The sequence below is a fragment of the Lithobates pipiens genome, unplaced genomic scaffold, assembly GCF_037356315.1.
Source record: "Lithobates pipiens isolate NorthernLeopardFrog02 unplaced genomic scaffold, aLitPip1_a1.2 Scaffold_28, whole genome shotgun sequence".
In the NCBI taxonomy this organism is placed as follows: domain Eukaryota; kingdom Metazoa; phylum Chordata; class Amphibia; order Anura; family Ranidae; genus Lithobates; species Lithobates pipiens.
In genome coordinates, this window is record NW_027507789.1 from 188,399,506 (window position 1) to 188,416,700 (window position 17,195).

The 17,195-nt window shown below is 44.2% G+C and overlaps 1 protein-coding gene across 1 annotated transcript in view; it reads right to left on the minus strand.

Moving 5' to 3' along the window:
• Positions 1-17,195, minus strand: part of NSF (N-ethylmaleimide sensitive factor, vesicle fusing ATPase) — a 132,580-nt gene that overhangs the window by 69,381 nt on the left and 46,004 nt on the right. The window contains exons 3-4 of the mRNA XM_077460152.1: positions 14,174-14,273; positions 12,183-12,222 (exon numbers count right to left, since the gene is read on the minus strand). Of these exons, the coding sequence (XP_077316278.1) occupies positions 12,183-12,222; positions 14,174-14,273 (140 nt within the window). The remainder of the gene's footprint in view (positions 1-12,182; positions 12,223-14,173; positions 14,274-17,195) is intronic.

Genomic DNA, 17,195 nt, shown 5'->3' on the forward strand with positions numbered 1-17,195 from the left:
ACCTATCAATTGGACGCTCTATAGGTTCTTTTTACATAACAAATTTTTTTCAAAATAAAAATTTAGAGGGGTTATGTGGCCATTTCATTTTATGCCCAGTGCTGCATTTTCCTTGAAAGCCATCTATAGTTGGAGACAATTAAATCAAAAAGAAAATACAAAAACCCATTTGGAAATTACAATCACCTTGCACGCGGTCTTCCGGCACTGGGCAAGAGTTTTTAGTAAAACCATCTGTTGGCCACAAAGCTCTGCAAACAGACTCCACATGGGCACTGCCATCTGTTTTGAAGGCAGGAACGAGTTACAACTATAAGCACAATGTAATCTGTTTGGAGAGAGAGGACAGATTGATGTGCTTCAGAGGAAGGCCCAGAGTTCAGCTCATCAGCTGATTGCACACAGTTCTGCAGATTAGAAATCTGAACAACCCAGTGTACCCTCTTCATGTGATAACACTCCGCTCTCCAGGGGAATCAAATCACCTGAGCGTTCATATGAAGTATGATCACACAGAAAACACTCCATAGTATTGTTTATATGCTTTTTTCCTAATTATGCAAATGATCAGAGAACATTTTTTTATTTGAATCTATTAGTAACACCCATCTTATTATTCCATTTAATTATCATCTTTGGGAATTGTAGAAACTGGGTTGGAACTAATGTAATAAAAGCTTCCATAGCAACGATGGCATCCAGAGGCAACACAGCCCTGGGTAGAGATTCCTTCATTCATCACATATTTGCCTGTACAAACACCTCTATGGATGCTAAAAGCATAGGCAGGCAGCCCCTGTGGTGCTGCATGCTTAATGATGCTGCTTGCTGTTTATTCGTGCCTGAAGCTCGCACAGACGCCATACGTTTTTAAAGTGGTTGTATAATTTTTTTTTTACTTTTACCTACAGGTAAGCCTATAATAAGGCTTACCTGTAGCTAAAAAGAAATATCTCCTAAACCTGTATGGTTTAGGAGATAATCCCCTCGCAATGAGGCGCTGAATGCAGCAGCGCATGCACACAGGGGGTTCTCGGCTGGAAGCCCGGCAGATGCTGGTGTCCTGTCAAATACTGTCCCCCGTCGTATAGTGTCCGCTGTTGCACAGTACACATGACAAGCAGATTCTGAAAATATCCTAAGATGAACGGCACCTGCGCCGCGAGTCCAGGTTCAAGCCCCACCATCCAAGTGAACATAGAGTTAGAATAAAAAAGAGCCGTGCCCGAAGCGTGGCAATCGAAGCAAGCGTGGCGAGCGGCCCTCTAAATATGTGCAGCCCTATGTCCACTTGGATGGTGGGGCTTGAACCTGGACTCACGGCGCAGGCGCTGTTCAGCTTCGGAGATTTTCTGAATCTCCTTGTGCTCCGTACTGCGCAAGCGCTGTGCCTGCGCAGTATAAGGCGGACACTATTCGATAGGCGGACATTTTTGGACAGAACACCGGAGCCTGCCGGAAAGAAATCTCCAGCGTGCATGTGCGGGAGTGACGATATCGCTGCTCCGGCCACTCACAGCGCTGGAGCCGCGATACCCAGAAGACACGCCGAGGGAACATGTCAGCTCCCTCGGCATGTATCGAGTGAGATGTCTGGGCCTCGTTCTAAGGTAAATATTTCATAATGAGCTGGTATGTGGTGCATACTAGCTCATTATGCCTTTTCCCTTGCAGGTCTGAAAAAAAAAAAAAAACACGTCAGCGGGTTTACTCCTGCTTTCAGATATTTTGACAAACTGCAAAAGGAGGATGCAGGAGGTGGTCATGAACAGGGTAGATCCCACACCGAGACTGTGGCATTGGCGCACATGAAAGTATCTGGAGGGAGACAGATGGATAGACAGGCAGGAAGTTCAGTTTGTTTAGGACTCTGGGGTCTGGCCAGTCTGGAGAGTGGATGAGCTTCCCTTGCCATCATTACGCCACTCTGTGTATGGTAGGTAGCTGCAGGGCCACTGAAAAGGGGGAAGCATCCACCCTTCTGTACGGGGCCCCAGGTCCCATAAGTTCAACAGGAGGGCCCAGAGTAGCAGGAGTGGGCACAGTTACTGCAACCTTTGCCCCTTTGGCCCTCTCTGTTTGCAATGCTTCGGTTTGTGAATGAACAAGAAGTCTTTGTACAGAGCACTTCCTGTTCATTCACTCTGCAGCTGCGTGTCCTCAATTTTTCTGTGACTCAAAAGTGAGCTGTTGGGTATCTGTTTAGAACCCTGGGCATTTCATCAACCTCCACAGGGCTCTTCAAAAAATTTAAAAAATAAAAAAATTGATAAAAAACATAACTAAGGGCTCATTCTCACAGGTATTCTGGTTGCATGAATGAGTGGTTTGTCCATGCAGCTAGAGCTGTCTGTTAGGTTTGGTTTACTGTTCCCGTCAGCTATGCTGTACGATCCCCCATGATGTCTAACAGCAGCTCTGGCTAGCTGAGAGTCCAAAGCGCCTGAATAAAGGGGGGGCACTGAATTGGGGGAAATTAACGTAATATTAATTTTTGTAATGTAGGCGTTTATTTTCATTTGCAACTCTTTCAAAGAATTGATGTGGTCTTGGACAGTGTGCAGGACTGATGTTCAAATATCCCTGCCTTGTACCCTTGCCAACCGATACAAATATAAATAAAATTGTTGCTCTACATAAAGATGGTCTAGGCTATAAGAAGATTGCCAAGACCCTGAAACTGAGCCGCAGCATGGTGGGCAAGACCATACAGCGATTTAACAGGACAGGTTCTACTCAGAACAGGCCTCGCCAAAGTCAACCAAAGAAGTTGTGTGCACGTGCTCAGCATCATATCCAGAGCTTGTCTTTGGGAAATAGACGTATGGATTTGATTTAAATCAAGTATTTAAATCACTAGTAAAAAGGCTCGATTTAAATCAAATTGATTTTAAATCATAATTTTTAAAAAGCAACTCTCATCTCTGTCCTGCAGCAGTGGCTCTTCTGACCCGCTGTTGACTCACCGACAGTCCTATTCACTTTAATGGGATGGTTGGTGGCGTGGCGGCGGCAGATGAGTGGATGCCCGCTAACAGGCACTGCCATGATAGATATGAAATGACAGGTGCTCTTTAAATGTAAGGGAACTCATTCTTGCTGGTAGTTGGAGTCAACAGTTAGCAAACAAAATGAAGGTTTCCCCATTTGGAATAATAAGCTGTCAGGTTAGAAAAAATCAGCAATATCAGAACCGATTCAATCAGCCAGCCAGAGGGTTCCGTAGCCTAAGGCCCTATGCACACGAGATGCCGGTGCAAACTCTGCTGAACGTATGTTTTTAAAAGCTGAAACCGGTGTTTAGAAACACCTGTTTTGCCGCAATTGCATGCCACGTTTAGCGGCATTTTACTGCGTTTGCGTCTAGAAGTGTTTAGTTAAGTTATCATAAAACAGTATTATTAACTATTTCAGCCATTTTGTGAGACCATAATGAGTAGCAGAAGCTGGGAGAGCAGCTGTGTACTTGTATTTGTCACTTGCCACGTCACCTTTCAAAAGTTGTGGATTTCCCACGCCACATGACTTGCCACATCACCTGCCACAAGTTGTGGATTGTCCACTTGCCACAAGTTGTGGATTGTCCACTTGCCACAAGCTGTGGATTGTCCACTTGCCACAAGCTGTGGATTGTCCACTTGCCACAAGCTGTGGATTGTCCACTTGCCACAAGCTGTGGATTGTCCACTTGCCACAAGCTGTGGATTGTCCACTTGCCACGTCACTTGCCACAATTTGTGGATTGTCCACTTGCCACAATTTGTGGATTGTCCACTTGCAATTGCAGTTGTTTAAATTATTTTTTTTAATGGTTTTTCATCATTTGCCATCATTTTTGACATTTTTAATGTAAAAAAATAGGGCACCTTTAAAAACGCTTATAAATGAAAACGCAGCAAAATGCAGTAGCAGCGTTTTGCCGCGTTTGACGTCTGAAACGTGGAAAACTTTTTCGTCTGAACCCATTTTTTTGCTTTTGGAAAAACGAGGTTAAACGCAACTGCCTAAAAACTGCAAAAAATGAAACTGTGTACATGAACACACAGTATAACATACATTGAATGAGTTCAGGGGCAGTTGAAAAAGGTGTCCAACTGTCTCTGAACATGCGTTTAACAGCATCTCGTGTGCATGGGGCCTAACAGTAGAATAGCACATCAAAGTGACTGAGCCCAGAAGGAAGCAGGGCATAACTCAGCTTTGCAACCGCCAGGCTCACACTGGAGCCTGCTAGAATCCAGGCTTTGCCTTTTCCTGCGGAAGGAAATGTTTTGGTGTACAGAGAAAAATTCGTATCCCAGATATGTCACTTTCTGGGCCAGAATTAAGGAAGACTTCTTTGTTTATTAACCAGCCTAGAGATTGAAGGAAGTCCTGTATGGTCTGGAGAAAGAAAATTCCAGTCTGTACCCATTGGTCACTAGGTCCAGTATAAATGGACTTGAGGTGACTGCTGCCCACTTTGGAAGAAAAGCCCTCAACCTTCCTCCCACAGGGAGATACGAGTCACTCTGGCTTGGTGGGTTGTTGAGGAGGGTTAAACAAGACGCCCCATTTACCCCTGCATTTGTGCCCTGTTCAATGCTTTTTGGGCCTATTGTCCCTTTGTCTTGGACCTTGCTGCCTACTTTGCTGCTTACTTTGGCCACAAATATTTTTTCTGGCTGTCGGCTTTTTCTCATTCTTTGGAAAGGCCCTTTTTCTCTCGGCCGTACATTCCAGCGCCTCTTGCAGACATGGGCCAAAAAGATGATCACCTTTTAAGGGAAGACCACATAGGCGTAACTTTGAGGCAGCGTCACCTGGCCAGGTTTTAAGCCATAGGCTTCTTCTGACCGAATTCACTTAGGCTGAGGTCCTAGCTGTCATTCTTACTGACTCTGCGGAAGAATCAGCCGAAAACCTCACTGCACGAAAGAGGATAGGGAAAGATTTCAGAATCTGTTCTCTAGAAGTACTTGCCAACAAATGTATTTGTATTTGTGTCAACCATACTTCTAAATTTCTGGCTACCCAAGTGGAAGCCAGAGCTGGTTTAACCACTTCCCGACCAGCACACGCCGATGTACGTCGGCAGAATGTCACGGGCAGGCAAATGGGCGTACCTGTACGTCCCTTTAAATTTGCCGCCCTGCCATCGCGCCGCCGGCGGTGCGCTAGCGTGCCGGTTGGGACCCCCTTGAGTCTGGTCGCAGATCCTGCGGACTCGATCGCCGTGGGCATACCCATGATCGTCTCACGGGGCGGCTGAACTAGGAGATGCCGTTGTAAACAGCATCTCCCCGTTCTGCCTAGCAACAAGTGACGCGGATCTCGGCTCCATGTGATTGGAGCAGAGATCAGTGTTCACTAAAAGAAAGTCCAGCCCCCCAACAGTTAGTAACACACCCCTAGGAACATTTAACCCCTACACTGCCACCCACTGGTTAACCCCTTCACTGCCAGTGTCATTTACACAGGAATCAGTGCATTTGTATAGCAGTGATTACTGTATAAATTACAATGGTCTCAAAAATGTGTCAAAAATGTCCGATGTGTCCGCCATAATGTCACAGTCACAATAAAAATCGCTGATCGCCGCCATTACTAGTAAAAAAAAAAAAATTATTAATAAAAATGCCATAAAATGATCCCCTATTTTGTAAACGCTATAACTTTTGCGCAAACCAATCAATCGCTTATTGCGATTTTTTTTACCAAGAATATGTAGAAGAATACGCATCGGCCTAAACTGAGGGAAAACATTTTTTTTTATATATATATTTTTGGGGGATATTTATTATAACAAAAAGTAAAAATGTGTTTTTTTTCTAAATTGTCGTTCTATTTTTGTTTATAGCGCAAAAAATAAAAACCGCAGGGGTGATCAAATACCACCAAAAGAAAACTATTTGTGAGAAAAAAAGGACGTCAATTTTGTTTGGGAGCCACGTCGCACGACCGCGCAATTGTCAGTTAAATTGGCGCAGTGCCAAATCGCAAAAAGTGGTCTGGTCTTAAGCCAGCAAAATGGCCTGGGGCTGAAGTGGTTAAAATTCACAATGGCCAAGTCTCAGGCCCTGTGCAGAAGGATATTTCCTCTTTTATCCATCGGATCCCTAAGCGTGCCCATATCGTCAAACGCTAGGTCCGAGTTTTTTAAACTTTTGGAAGAGGTGCGTCTTAATTTTGTTTTTCATGGCTGCGCTGCGTCCTCTTCAAATGGAAACCTTTTTAGGTTACCGGAAAAGATAGTCTCTCTCTGGATTTTCCTACTCCAACTTGATAGTATCAAGAAGGGAACTATGCAGGGGAAAAACTCTAGCCTTTTTCTTATGCAAACCTTCATACAGAAGGTCATGTTTAGACAATTGTACCTTCTCTTCTTCTATATCAAGTGTCATATAGAAAGCCTTTAATAAGACATCTACATTTTCCAATGACAACTTATAACTCGAGCTCTTTGCGGATTCTCTATCCCCGGGCCATGAACCTGACCCTGATTCTTCTGGTTAACAACAGATAGATCTGGCTTCAGCCTCAGAACCTTCACTCTCCACACTCTGCTGTGGAGCATTGGGACCAGCTGAAGACCTAACTAGAGATGGACCCTCTGAGGGGGACTTGGATTTTGGCAATCAGAGTTTTAAATGAGCTGAATGTTGACATAAGCTCATCCCTAACAGAAGTCAGCAATTTCTGACAGGAGATTGTCGGGTCATCCTTCACTAGGCTGTCTATACAGGTGCGGCAAACAGCTTTGCTCCATGAGGAGCTCAATTTGTTTACGCAAACAGCACATTTCCTTTTTAGTGATTGCGCTTGGGCCTTGTCCTGAGTCTTGGTCTGCAAGAGAACAAAATCACCCCAATGTAACCTATACCACATACACTCGAAAACACCTTGTGAAGGAGGGAAGGAAAATGTGCCCCCTTCACCCAGTCCCTACTGGTTACAAGGGGCTAAAACACTCACAGGATGTTCAAGCAGGTACGAATACTTCAGGCTTAGGTGAGGTGCTGATGTTAGGGCCTGCTTCCGCTGCCTATGCAGGTATTGCAGAGGAGTCCATCCCGCCCCTTTAGTGGTTCGCAGCCTCGGCTGGGTTTCATCGTTTTAAATACCGGCCTCCCAGTGTCCCTGTTCATGCCGTTTAGCGACTGGAACTAGTGTCTCCAGGGCCCACTGGTGACTTCACATGCCCCAGAAGTGACCCCGCCGTGTACCTCTTGTGGGCCAGCTTGGAACTCTGTTCCCCTGCACTCCAGCTAGGCTGCTAGCAGGGAAACAAGCTGTCTGCTGCCATGTGGCTCGTGGGCAGCAGAAGCTTGGACGTGCACTGTGGTGCTTTCATTTCCCATGCACTGAGTAGGGACAGCAGCCACAAACCTACTCCCCTTGTGGACGTGCCGCTCTGGGTCAGAAGAAGGTGGTAAGAAACACCACCCCAATCGCCACAGGAGCCACACTCATGAGACTTGGGGGAACCAGTTCCAGGAAACATGTTACCCCCTGTCCGGAGCAAACACTAATACTGACATGGGGCCTGAAGGATCGCCCTTTTATCTGGTGGGGGTTAACGCGTTTCCTGTCCTGGTAGGAGGAGCCCTAGGTCTCATGGCTGTCCAAGAAGACGCTTAGAGAAATTACAGTGGTGTAGCATTAAAAGGAAAGGTAATTTTAATACCATTAAAATACAATATGACTTGTGTAGCAATATGTGTATGCTATATTTTTTTTTATAGTATATGAGATAGATAGAGAGAGATAAGATATATTTTTTGTGCAAAACTGGTGTTTTCCTTTAAGTGGTTCCTCAATCACCTACAGACCACTCTCAGCAAACCTCCATGCTGTACAATACCCAGAAGGGAGCAACTTCTTTAGTTCATAAACAAATTGCAAATGTTCCCCTACCTTTTGCTAACAGGCTAATAAAATATCAACGTTTAGCCAAGGGAGCGGGGGCACCACAGAGGAGTTATATATAGCACACACAGAGGGATTCTTAATTCTCCAGTGCCTTAATTATTCAGGCATGGCCTTCTGGTTCTGCCAGGCAAAGAGCAGAATAAACGTGGGGAAGGCAGGAAGCAACCAATTAATTTACATAATTTTGCGTCACATTTCTGAGGGCATGAAGATGACCTAAATGCCATCTTGATGTTCTATACACAAATACGGATCCTGTATCTAAAAAGTTATAAAGCCAAAACCAACTAAAAAATACCCAGCAAAAAAATGTATAATCCGCAATTAAAGATGATGTTTAAAAGTAAAACCATGAAACTCAAACTGAACAAAAATGATAAAAAAAATAAAATAAAATATAGAGATTAGAGCAGAGATTAACTGATTAACTTAAACACACATAAAAACTACTAACTAAAAAAGCCCATAACAGAGATACAATGACATTATATGGAAATTAGAGGTGCACAGAATGGAAATTTTGCTGCCGAACTGCAGGATACAATTGGCCAAAAACCGAAAATGACAGTTTTAAAAAATATATATATATTTTTATATATAATTGTATTATATTCAACTTTTTAACCAATATCATGAATTTAAATTAAATTAATATGAATTTATTGTCAGCCATTATTGACACCTTTAGTGCAAGAAAAGCTCAAGCAAAATGTATCCCTTAAATTCTTTGTATGTCTTCACACCGGTCCGCTGTGCTTCCGTTGTGGTGTTAAAAATCTTGCTTGCTGCAACATTGGTCAGTTAAGCCCTCGTTTGCACTGGAGCGATTTGTCATGTGAGTTAACAGGTCAAATCGCATGACAAGCCGCAGCCTATTGCCAGCAATGGCACCGTTCCAATCGGTGCAACGCCAATTTGCCATACCACATCGATCCTGTACTACTTTTGACGATTTTGGGTGCAACTTCAATAGACATCTGTGCATGAAGCCACACAGATGTCTTTCAAGTAGCACCTGAAATCGCTCTGATCTGTGACTTTAGCATGTTTTGAAAGTAGCATCAATTTGAACCAGGGCTAAAAAAACAAAAACAAAAAAAAAAAGCACCATAATGCACCTACCTGCTGAAATGCATTGAAAACACAGCAAGAACACATTGTAAATAATGCACCTGTGTAATGTTTTTGAGTCATGTGATGCGTTTGAGTTTTTGTGACCTATGAAAAACAAACCATGAGCACAGTAAAATCATGGTAAAATCGCAGCGAATTTACAGCTAAATTGCCATGAATTCGCTGTAAAACCGGCACGTATTTGCTGCAAAATCGCATGCGTTTTTTGGTGCCATCGTCTGCACCTTATTCTCTTATCGGCAAAATGGCGATAACACTATGTTCGCCCGATGTGTTTTAGTGGCCGAAATTTCAGTGCATCTCTAATGAAAATTCTAATATTTCTGGGGGGAAAAAAAAGTAATTATTCTGTGCATCTCAACTCTCAAAGTCTCTAAATTTGCCCTAAAATGTCAGAGGATGCCTTGGAGAGCAAAAGTAAAGTTCAGGAGAAGGGAGGACGCTTGAATTTCAGGAAAATTATGATTCCTACAAAACTTCAGCTGCCTAAATTCACAGATCTATGAATTATAAAAACATGCAATTTTCACTGAAGACCTTTTCCAACCCATGTGAGTGCTAATGTGCATGCGTTGAATGGCCCCTAATGAGCTTCAATACACAAAAATAAAATAAAAACCTACCTGCATTTTTTTGGGCAACACACCACTCACACATGTGTAAGTGCAGGTGTGTTAAATTTTCCTTAGGCTCATTTAATTGGGTCCTGTCCATAACACTCGGACTCTTGATGCATTGGAGGGCACACCCCTCCTTGATATTTGTCCAACTACATTGGTCGGTCTGTTCTTTGTTAAACCTTTGAGTAAAAACTTATTGAAATACTTTTTTTCCTTAGGCTGGGTTCACACTGGTGCAATGCGGCAACCACCGCGATCCCTGTGCAGGCTCCCGCATTCCATCCGACTCGCAGGCAGTTCACACTGCTCTCTGCGGATCGCTAAGGGTGTCAATATAAAGTTAATGATGCCCAAATGAGTTCGCAGAACGCAGTGCCAACTGTGGAATGGGGCAGAATCTGATTCCATGCAATCCCATTCCAGTGCGGAAAATGGGTCCTGCACCATTTTGGTCTGAAAGCAATGTGATTTCAGCTATACAAACTGTATGGCTGAATTTGCACTGCCCAGACATCGCATTTGATGTGCACAGACATGTCTGGCATCGCACCAGTGCAAACCTAACCTTAGTGTTAAAATTCAGCCTAAAGGCAACCACTGCTTATGCCTCTTTAACCACTTTCAGACCGGACCAATTTGCTGGTCAAAGACCAGACCACTTTTTGCGATTCGGCACTGCGTCGCTTTAACTGACAATTGCGCGGTCGTGCGACGTGGTTCCCAAACAAAATTGACGTCCTTTTTTTCCCACAAATAGAGCTTTCTTTTGGTGGTATTTGATCACCCCTGCGGTTTTTATTTTTTGCGCTATAAACAAAAATAGAGCGACAATTTTGAAAAAAAAACGCATTATTTTTTACTTTTTGTTATAATAAATATCCCCCAAAAATCATATAAAAAAACATTTTTTCCCTCAGTTTAGGCCGATACGTATTCTTCTACATATTTTTGGTAAAAAAAAAAAATCGCAATAAGCGATTATTGATTGGTTTGCGCAAAGGTTATAGCGTTTACAAAATATGGATAGTTTTATAGCATTTTTATTAATAATTTTTTATTATTTTTTTTTTTTTACTAGTAACGGCGGCGATCAGCGATTTTTATTGTGACTGCGACATTGTGGGGGACCCATCGGACATTTTTGACACATTTTTGGGACCATTGTCATTTATACAGTAATCACTGCTATATAAATGCAGTGATTCCTGTGTAAATGACACTGGCAGTGAAAGGGTTAACCAGTGGGTGGCAGTGTAGGGGTTAAGTGTTCCTAGGGGTGTGTTACTAACTGTGGGGGGGTTGGGCTTTCATTTAGTGTACACTGATCTCTGCTCCAATCACATGGAGCAGAGATCAGCGTCACTAGTTGCTAGGCAGAATGGAGAAATGCTGTTTACCATGCATTTGCTCCATTCGGCCGCTCCGTGAGACGATCGCGGGGATGCCCGCGGCGATCGAGTCCGCGGGTCCCGCGACCGGTCTCACAGGGGTCCCGACCAGCGCGGGAGCGCGCCGCCGGTGGCGCGCTCCCGATGGCAGGGCAGCATTGAATATTGGACGTACATCTCGTGTCCACCACAAGCCGGCTGCTTCATACAAAACACCTGCAGTGGACAGCATGTGAGAGGAACAGGAACAACGCGATGAGATGACAGATGTGGACCGGACCACTGGCTGACGTCCCAAAAAATCAGATCTACCAGATGACCCCTGGTGTTTAATGCTTACTTTTTGCCTACTAAATGTGAGTGCAAAATTTTATGTTTTTTACACTGAAAATAAAACCTTTTAAAAAAATCTGCACCCAGAGGCGCCCCTTTCTCTCCTTTTTCTCCTTTATCTACAGCAATCCAGGAGCTCAAGTTTCAGCTCTTTTAAGGTGGCAGCCCTGCATGAGGATCCATCCCCCCCCTCCCCATTCCTTTTCCCCTCCCCCTCTCCATGAACTAAAGAACATTTATTCCCTCCTTTTTTTGGTCTGGACAAAGTAGTGCATTCCCTGCACTCACCATATGTAACCTTATAGACTCCCTTTTTTTCAAGTGGGAACCTAATATCTTTGATTTGCGCCAAATACTTGTCTTCTGTACGCCAATATGCCTGCCCGTGCCATTCTGTCGACGTACATCGTCGTGCGCTGGTCGGGAAGTGGTTAAATGACTGCTCAGGATGAATTGCTAAGGCCTGTGACCGATTACTCTGATTCTAAGAGAAACCTGGGTTTATTACATCTCTAAATATTTGACTTCTTGCAGACCAAAATCACTCTTTTTTGTTTTTAGAACCACACAAAAATGTTTTTAATTTAGTCATTTCCAAACATCAACCCAATAAGAGAAAAAAAACGTTCTGTCCAGGTATTGGAAGGAATAGAAGTGAGAAGTACTTCTCAGGGGGGAAGAGTATATGAAGTCCTTGTTCAACAACACCTGCCTTCATTGTTTGTGGGTAACAGGTATTTATAAACCATGCACATTTCTAATACTCAAAAGAGAAAAAAATTAATAATGATCTCACCTTCTACATCCTGACCAATGGAGAGCCCGGCCCATTTTCTCTAAAATAAATAAGGCAAAATTTAGTTTAAGTACGTCATCCAAACTTGTGAGTACAACAATAAATGTATCGTATTATATAAATTGTAGAAATCTAAAGTTTAACCTACAGCTGGCATAGCAGTCCATCCAAGGGAAAATCCATTGTAATAGCTCTCTATTAAAGTGGAATTAAAGTTCCACTGTAAGAAACAGAGCAGACAGGCCTTTATTGCAGAAGAGACTTGTTCTATCTCTTCTGTTCTCTGGTGCTGTAAACTAAGCTGCGCATGTGCAGTTCAGCTTACAGTGCCGGGCAAGTGACATCACCACCCCACCGGCCAATGAAGAGGCCCGAAGACTGCCGCCCAGAAAAAGATGTGGGTGCTGGTGAGGTCATTGCTTTAAATAACAGTCATATACAATATATCTACGGTTCGCCATCACTGCTCAAGGATCAGGAAATGAGATTCCACTAATGACCAAGTCCCTGCGCCAACAGGGTGCCCAGGTCGCGCGCCCCCCCCCCCCCCCCCCAAGCCCAAAAGGCTGGTGTCCATGGCAGAGGTATTGAAAAACACAGGAAGGAAAGTCTTCCCTGTGGGCAATTCCTTAGCCAACAGAAAAGAGAAACCCTTATCTTCAAAAAAATCTGTGTGACACAGGTGCTGTAACACCTCTGGGGTGTAGGGACTGTTGTCAGGTAGCTGCAACCGATCAGACAGAAAAATGAAGAGACTTTGGGGAACCAGTAGCACAAAGAGGAGAGGAAACCTACAGAAGCAAGGTAAGTAGAACACCCTATTATTCCTCCCTTAGGCAAAACAAGTAGCACAACCTTGCAGTGGGAATAGGGACCAAACCTCAAGAGTAAAATTTTCTTCATTCCTGGAGTTCAGCTTTAAGATGATTCTTAAAGTGATTATAAAGTCTTTTTTTTTTTTTTTTTTTTGCTATACTTGCTTGCTTTGTTGCACTGGATTTGCACAGAGCAGCCCAGATCCTCCTCTTCTTCGATCCCTTCCGCTCCTGGCCCCTCCCTCCTCCTTTTCAGCAAGCAGCATGCTATGGGGGCACCCGAACAGAGTCACAGCTCCCTGTGTCCATTCAGACATGGAGCCCCGTCCCGGGCCCGCCACCCCTCTCTCCCCTGATTGGTTAGCTGACTCTGATTGACAGCAACGGTAGCCAATGGCGCCGCTGCTGTATCTCAGCAAATCAGGAAGGAGAATCTTGGACAACGCTGGACAGAAAGGGACCTCAGGTAAGTATTAGGGGGGCTGCTGCACACAGAAGGCTTTTTATCCTAATGCATAGAATGCATTAAGGTAAAAAAACCTTTTGCCTTTACAAACCCTTTAAGCCGGCCATAAATTCATCAAAATTTGGCTTGTTCAGCAGGAACCGGACAAATTTCCAAGTCAATCAATCCATCAACTTCATTAAAACCAACCTGTGAGGTTTTTTTTTTTTGTTCGATCACCACTGGAGGCTATAGCCCCCAGCAATGATTTCTGTATTCTTATGGATTTCCTTCAAATAAGCAAATGGCAAGTGAAGACCACTGCTTCTGCCTCCACTGACATGGCACACATATTGTTTACTTGCTCCTTTCCTGGTTATACCTGCAAAATTCCTCTAGACCAGGGATATGCAATTAGCGGACCTCCAGCTGTTGCAAAACTACAAGTCCCATCATGCTTCTGCCTCCGGGTGTCCTAATGGTGGCTGTCAGAGTCTTGCTATGCCTCATGGGACTTGTAGTTCTGCAACAGCTGGAGGTCCACTAACTGCATATCCCTGCTCTAGACTATAAATGTACACAGGCAACATTTAAATGCCCACATATTTTGTACCTGGATTTGCTCTGAATGTGTTACTTTGCAATTGGAATTCTATTACTTCCAGTGCTATATGGAAATCGGTAGCAATAACGGATAATCACAGAACAGCAGTAACAAAACAGACACTTACTTGGGGGAGACTGAAAGCAATAGTCCCCGGCACCACTGTGTGGTGGGTCTTAACGGTGAAGATGTAGCGATGGTTTGGTGAAGTCCTCACGCTCACATGCCTGGTTAGAAGAATTAAAGTTATGTATGTTAACACAGATTCAAACAGAAGTTAGTGTTTGTTACCACAGCATTTCATATACCTGATATGTGCCTGCTGTACCATGTACTTTTATGGGAAAGTATCCTGTTCTCTTTGTATTGCTTCCTTTGCGTGAAATACCTTGTGTTTCTGGCAGTCCCCCTGCTTTTCTATTAAGAACTGACCACGTTAAGCCGGAGAACACATTGTGGTCAGTTCTCTCCCTCTACTGGGAACTCAGCCTGCTGTCCTCCAATGATCAGACTTGTCCTGACACGCCCACCCTCCGCCCGCTACACAGCCATCCACTGGAAATCTCAGTGTACTGCTTCTCCTCCCCCAGCTTTTATGCAGCTGAAAACAGAGGGTATGTGATCACTAATAAAAAAAACATTATAAAATGCCTAATTGTTTTTTTGTTTTTTTATAGCTACACACGTTTTCATTTCAGTTTTAGGCCCCTTTCATGCGGGGTGGATCTGCTGGACAGACTCCCCTAGCTCAGCGGGGGATCGCTCCATTGACTCCCGCCGAGTTGGCAGATGACAGGTCAGTTTCTGCTCACTGTGCAGGGACAGGCCTGTCAGAGTCCTGCTGTTCTCTACGAGGAGATCGGATGAAAATGGACAGCATATCCATTTTCATCCCATCCGATCCGTTTCGCCATCCGTCTGTTTTCAGAGGAACTCATCGGATCAGATGGCAGGCGGGTGTCAGTGGACACATCTCTGCTGACATCCGCCTGCCCATAGAAGTCAATGGGTGGCCCGCTCGGATCCGCATGAAAAACTGACAAACTGAATGGGTTGTTTTACAAGGTAATCGTTTACAATCACTTTAACATTTTAGGACTTCTTTATTGAAGAGTCTGAATGAACATCTTTTCTTGCTGGTCATAATGACTAAACAGACCCTCTCCCACATTGCACTGGCAAAAAACAAACATCTGATTGCCAATGATAAAAAAATAAATAAAAAAAAAGGTTCTTCTTTTCAACAACATAGCATAACAGGAAAACTACAAATGTATTGTTTTCTTCCCTTTTTCACACCTCCGACCTTTGGGATGCTTCAGAGCATGCCTCTAATGTTATTATATTCTTTTAGGTGAATCCTATAAAGAGTTTGCCACAAAAAGAATGTTTTTCCTGAAACTGCAGTCAAGTCCCATGGCTAGATTACAAAAGTATAGTACTTTGTGGAGCTGTGGTTTTAAGGTAAATCAGGCTTAAAAGCTAAAAGTCAGAATTAGGGATGCACTGAAATTTCGGCTGCCAAAACATATTGCTGAAAATGGGGCGGGGCTCCAGCCCCCGCCCCTGGTGCCCCTCATCATGGGGGCGTCCTATAGCGCAGAATAGAGAGGAGAGCCACCGCCGCCTGGTTGATTAGAGTGCCGGGAACATAACAGCTTTCATTTCAATAGCTGTGTGTTCCCCGCTGTGATGCCGTCACATACAACCTGCCCCCCTTGTCCGGGGAACTTTGATAGACAGATCACCCGTCCTAGGATTGGACGGGTGATCGGTCTATCAAAGTGCACAGACAAGGGGGAGGGGCTGTGACGGCGCGCGGCGGGGAACACACAGCTATTGAAATGAAAGCTGTTATGTTTCCGGCGCTCTAATCAACCAGGCAGCGGTGGTGGCAACTCTCTTCTCCTCTCTCTTCCCCTGCACAGGCTGGCTGCAATGGGGAGGCTGGCTGCACTGGGGGCACAGGGGCTGGTGGCTGCACTGGGGGCACAGGGGCTGGTGGCTGCACTGGGGGCACAGGGGCTGGTGGCTGCATCTGACGGCACTGATGAGGCTGCATTGATCTCCTGTACCATGTCCCCAGCCTCTGACCATCTCCTGTACCATGTCCCCAGTCTCTGACCATCTCCTGTACCATATCTGCAGTCTCTGACCATCTCCTGTACCATGTCCCCAGTCTCTGACCATCCCCTGTAAAAAACATAAAAAATAAAAAATAAGCTTCAGTATCGGTCATTTTCGGTATTGGTTTTCGGCCTAGTGCATTTTTCATTTTCGGTATCGGGCTCGGCACCAAAAAACCCATTCCATGCACCCATAGTCAGAACCATCCCAACTCTAATCTTTTTATTGAAAAGTTTAATTTATTACTTTTTAACATAACAGGTATATACAAGACCCAATGGGCCACACACAAAAAGAAACTATGTACATTTCTTCAGCATGGACTCTCTCCTCCACCTTCCAGACCTTCACTCGGTGAAAAAAAAACATTTAAATAATAAGGCCACCTTTTCTCAATAACAGTCAATGATACATTTAGATATGTCAGATGCAGGTGCATTCTATTAGGTGCCACTCAATCCGCCACCATAGTTTCACTATTCATCCAACTGCCCCACACTTTATAAAATTTTTGTGGTATAACCCTGCTAATGTATGTAGCCTTGTATAAAGGTGCAACCCTATTAACCACACCCTTCCATGCTGATACAGATGAAGGATTAGGTTTTTTCCCCGATAACACTATAATTTTCCTAGCGTAATAGATTAGGATAGTCAGCAAAGTACGAGTTACTCTTTTTGGGGCTAGAGACTCCACCATTCCCAAAAGGCACACCTCTATTGTGGGCTGTATAGGAATGTCTGTTACTTTCGCTATACATTCTGCGACCCTCTTCCAAAATACTTGAATGTTCGAGCAATTCCAAAAGATATGCATGAAATCGGCATTAAGGGGACTGCACCACCAGCAACCAGGTGACTGGGTAGGGAACATTTTATCCAATCTAGCTGGCCTAAGATATATGCAAAGCAGGAATTTAAATTGAATGAGTTGGTCTCTAGTAGAGATCAATTTAGTAAAATGAATGTCCCATAAATAATCCCAGTCATCGTCCATCTGGGGGAACATCTCACCCCACACA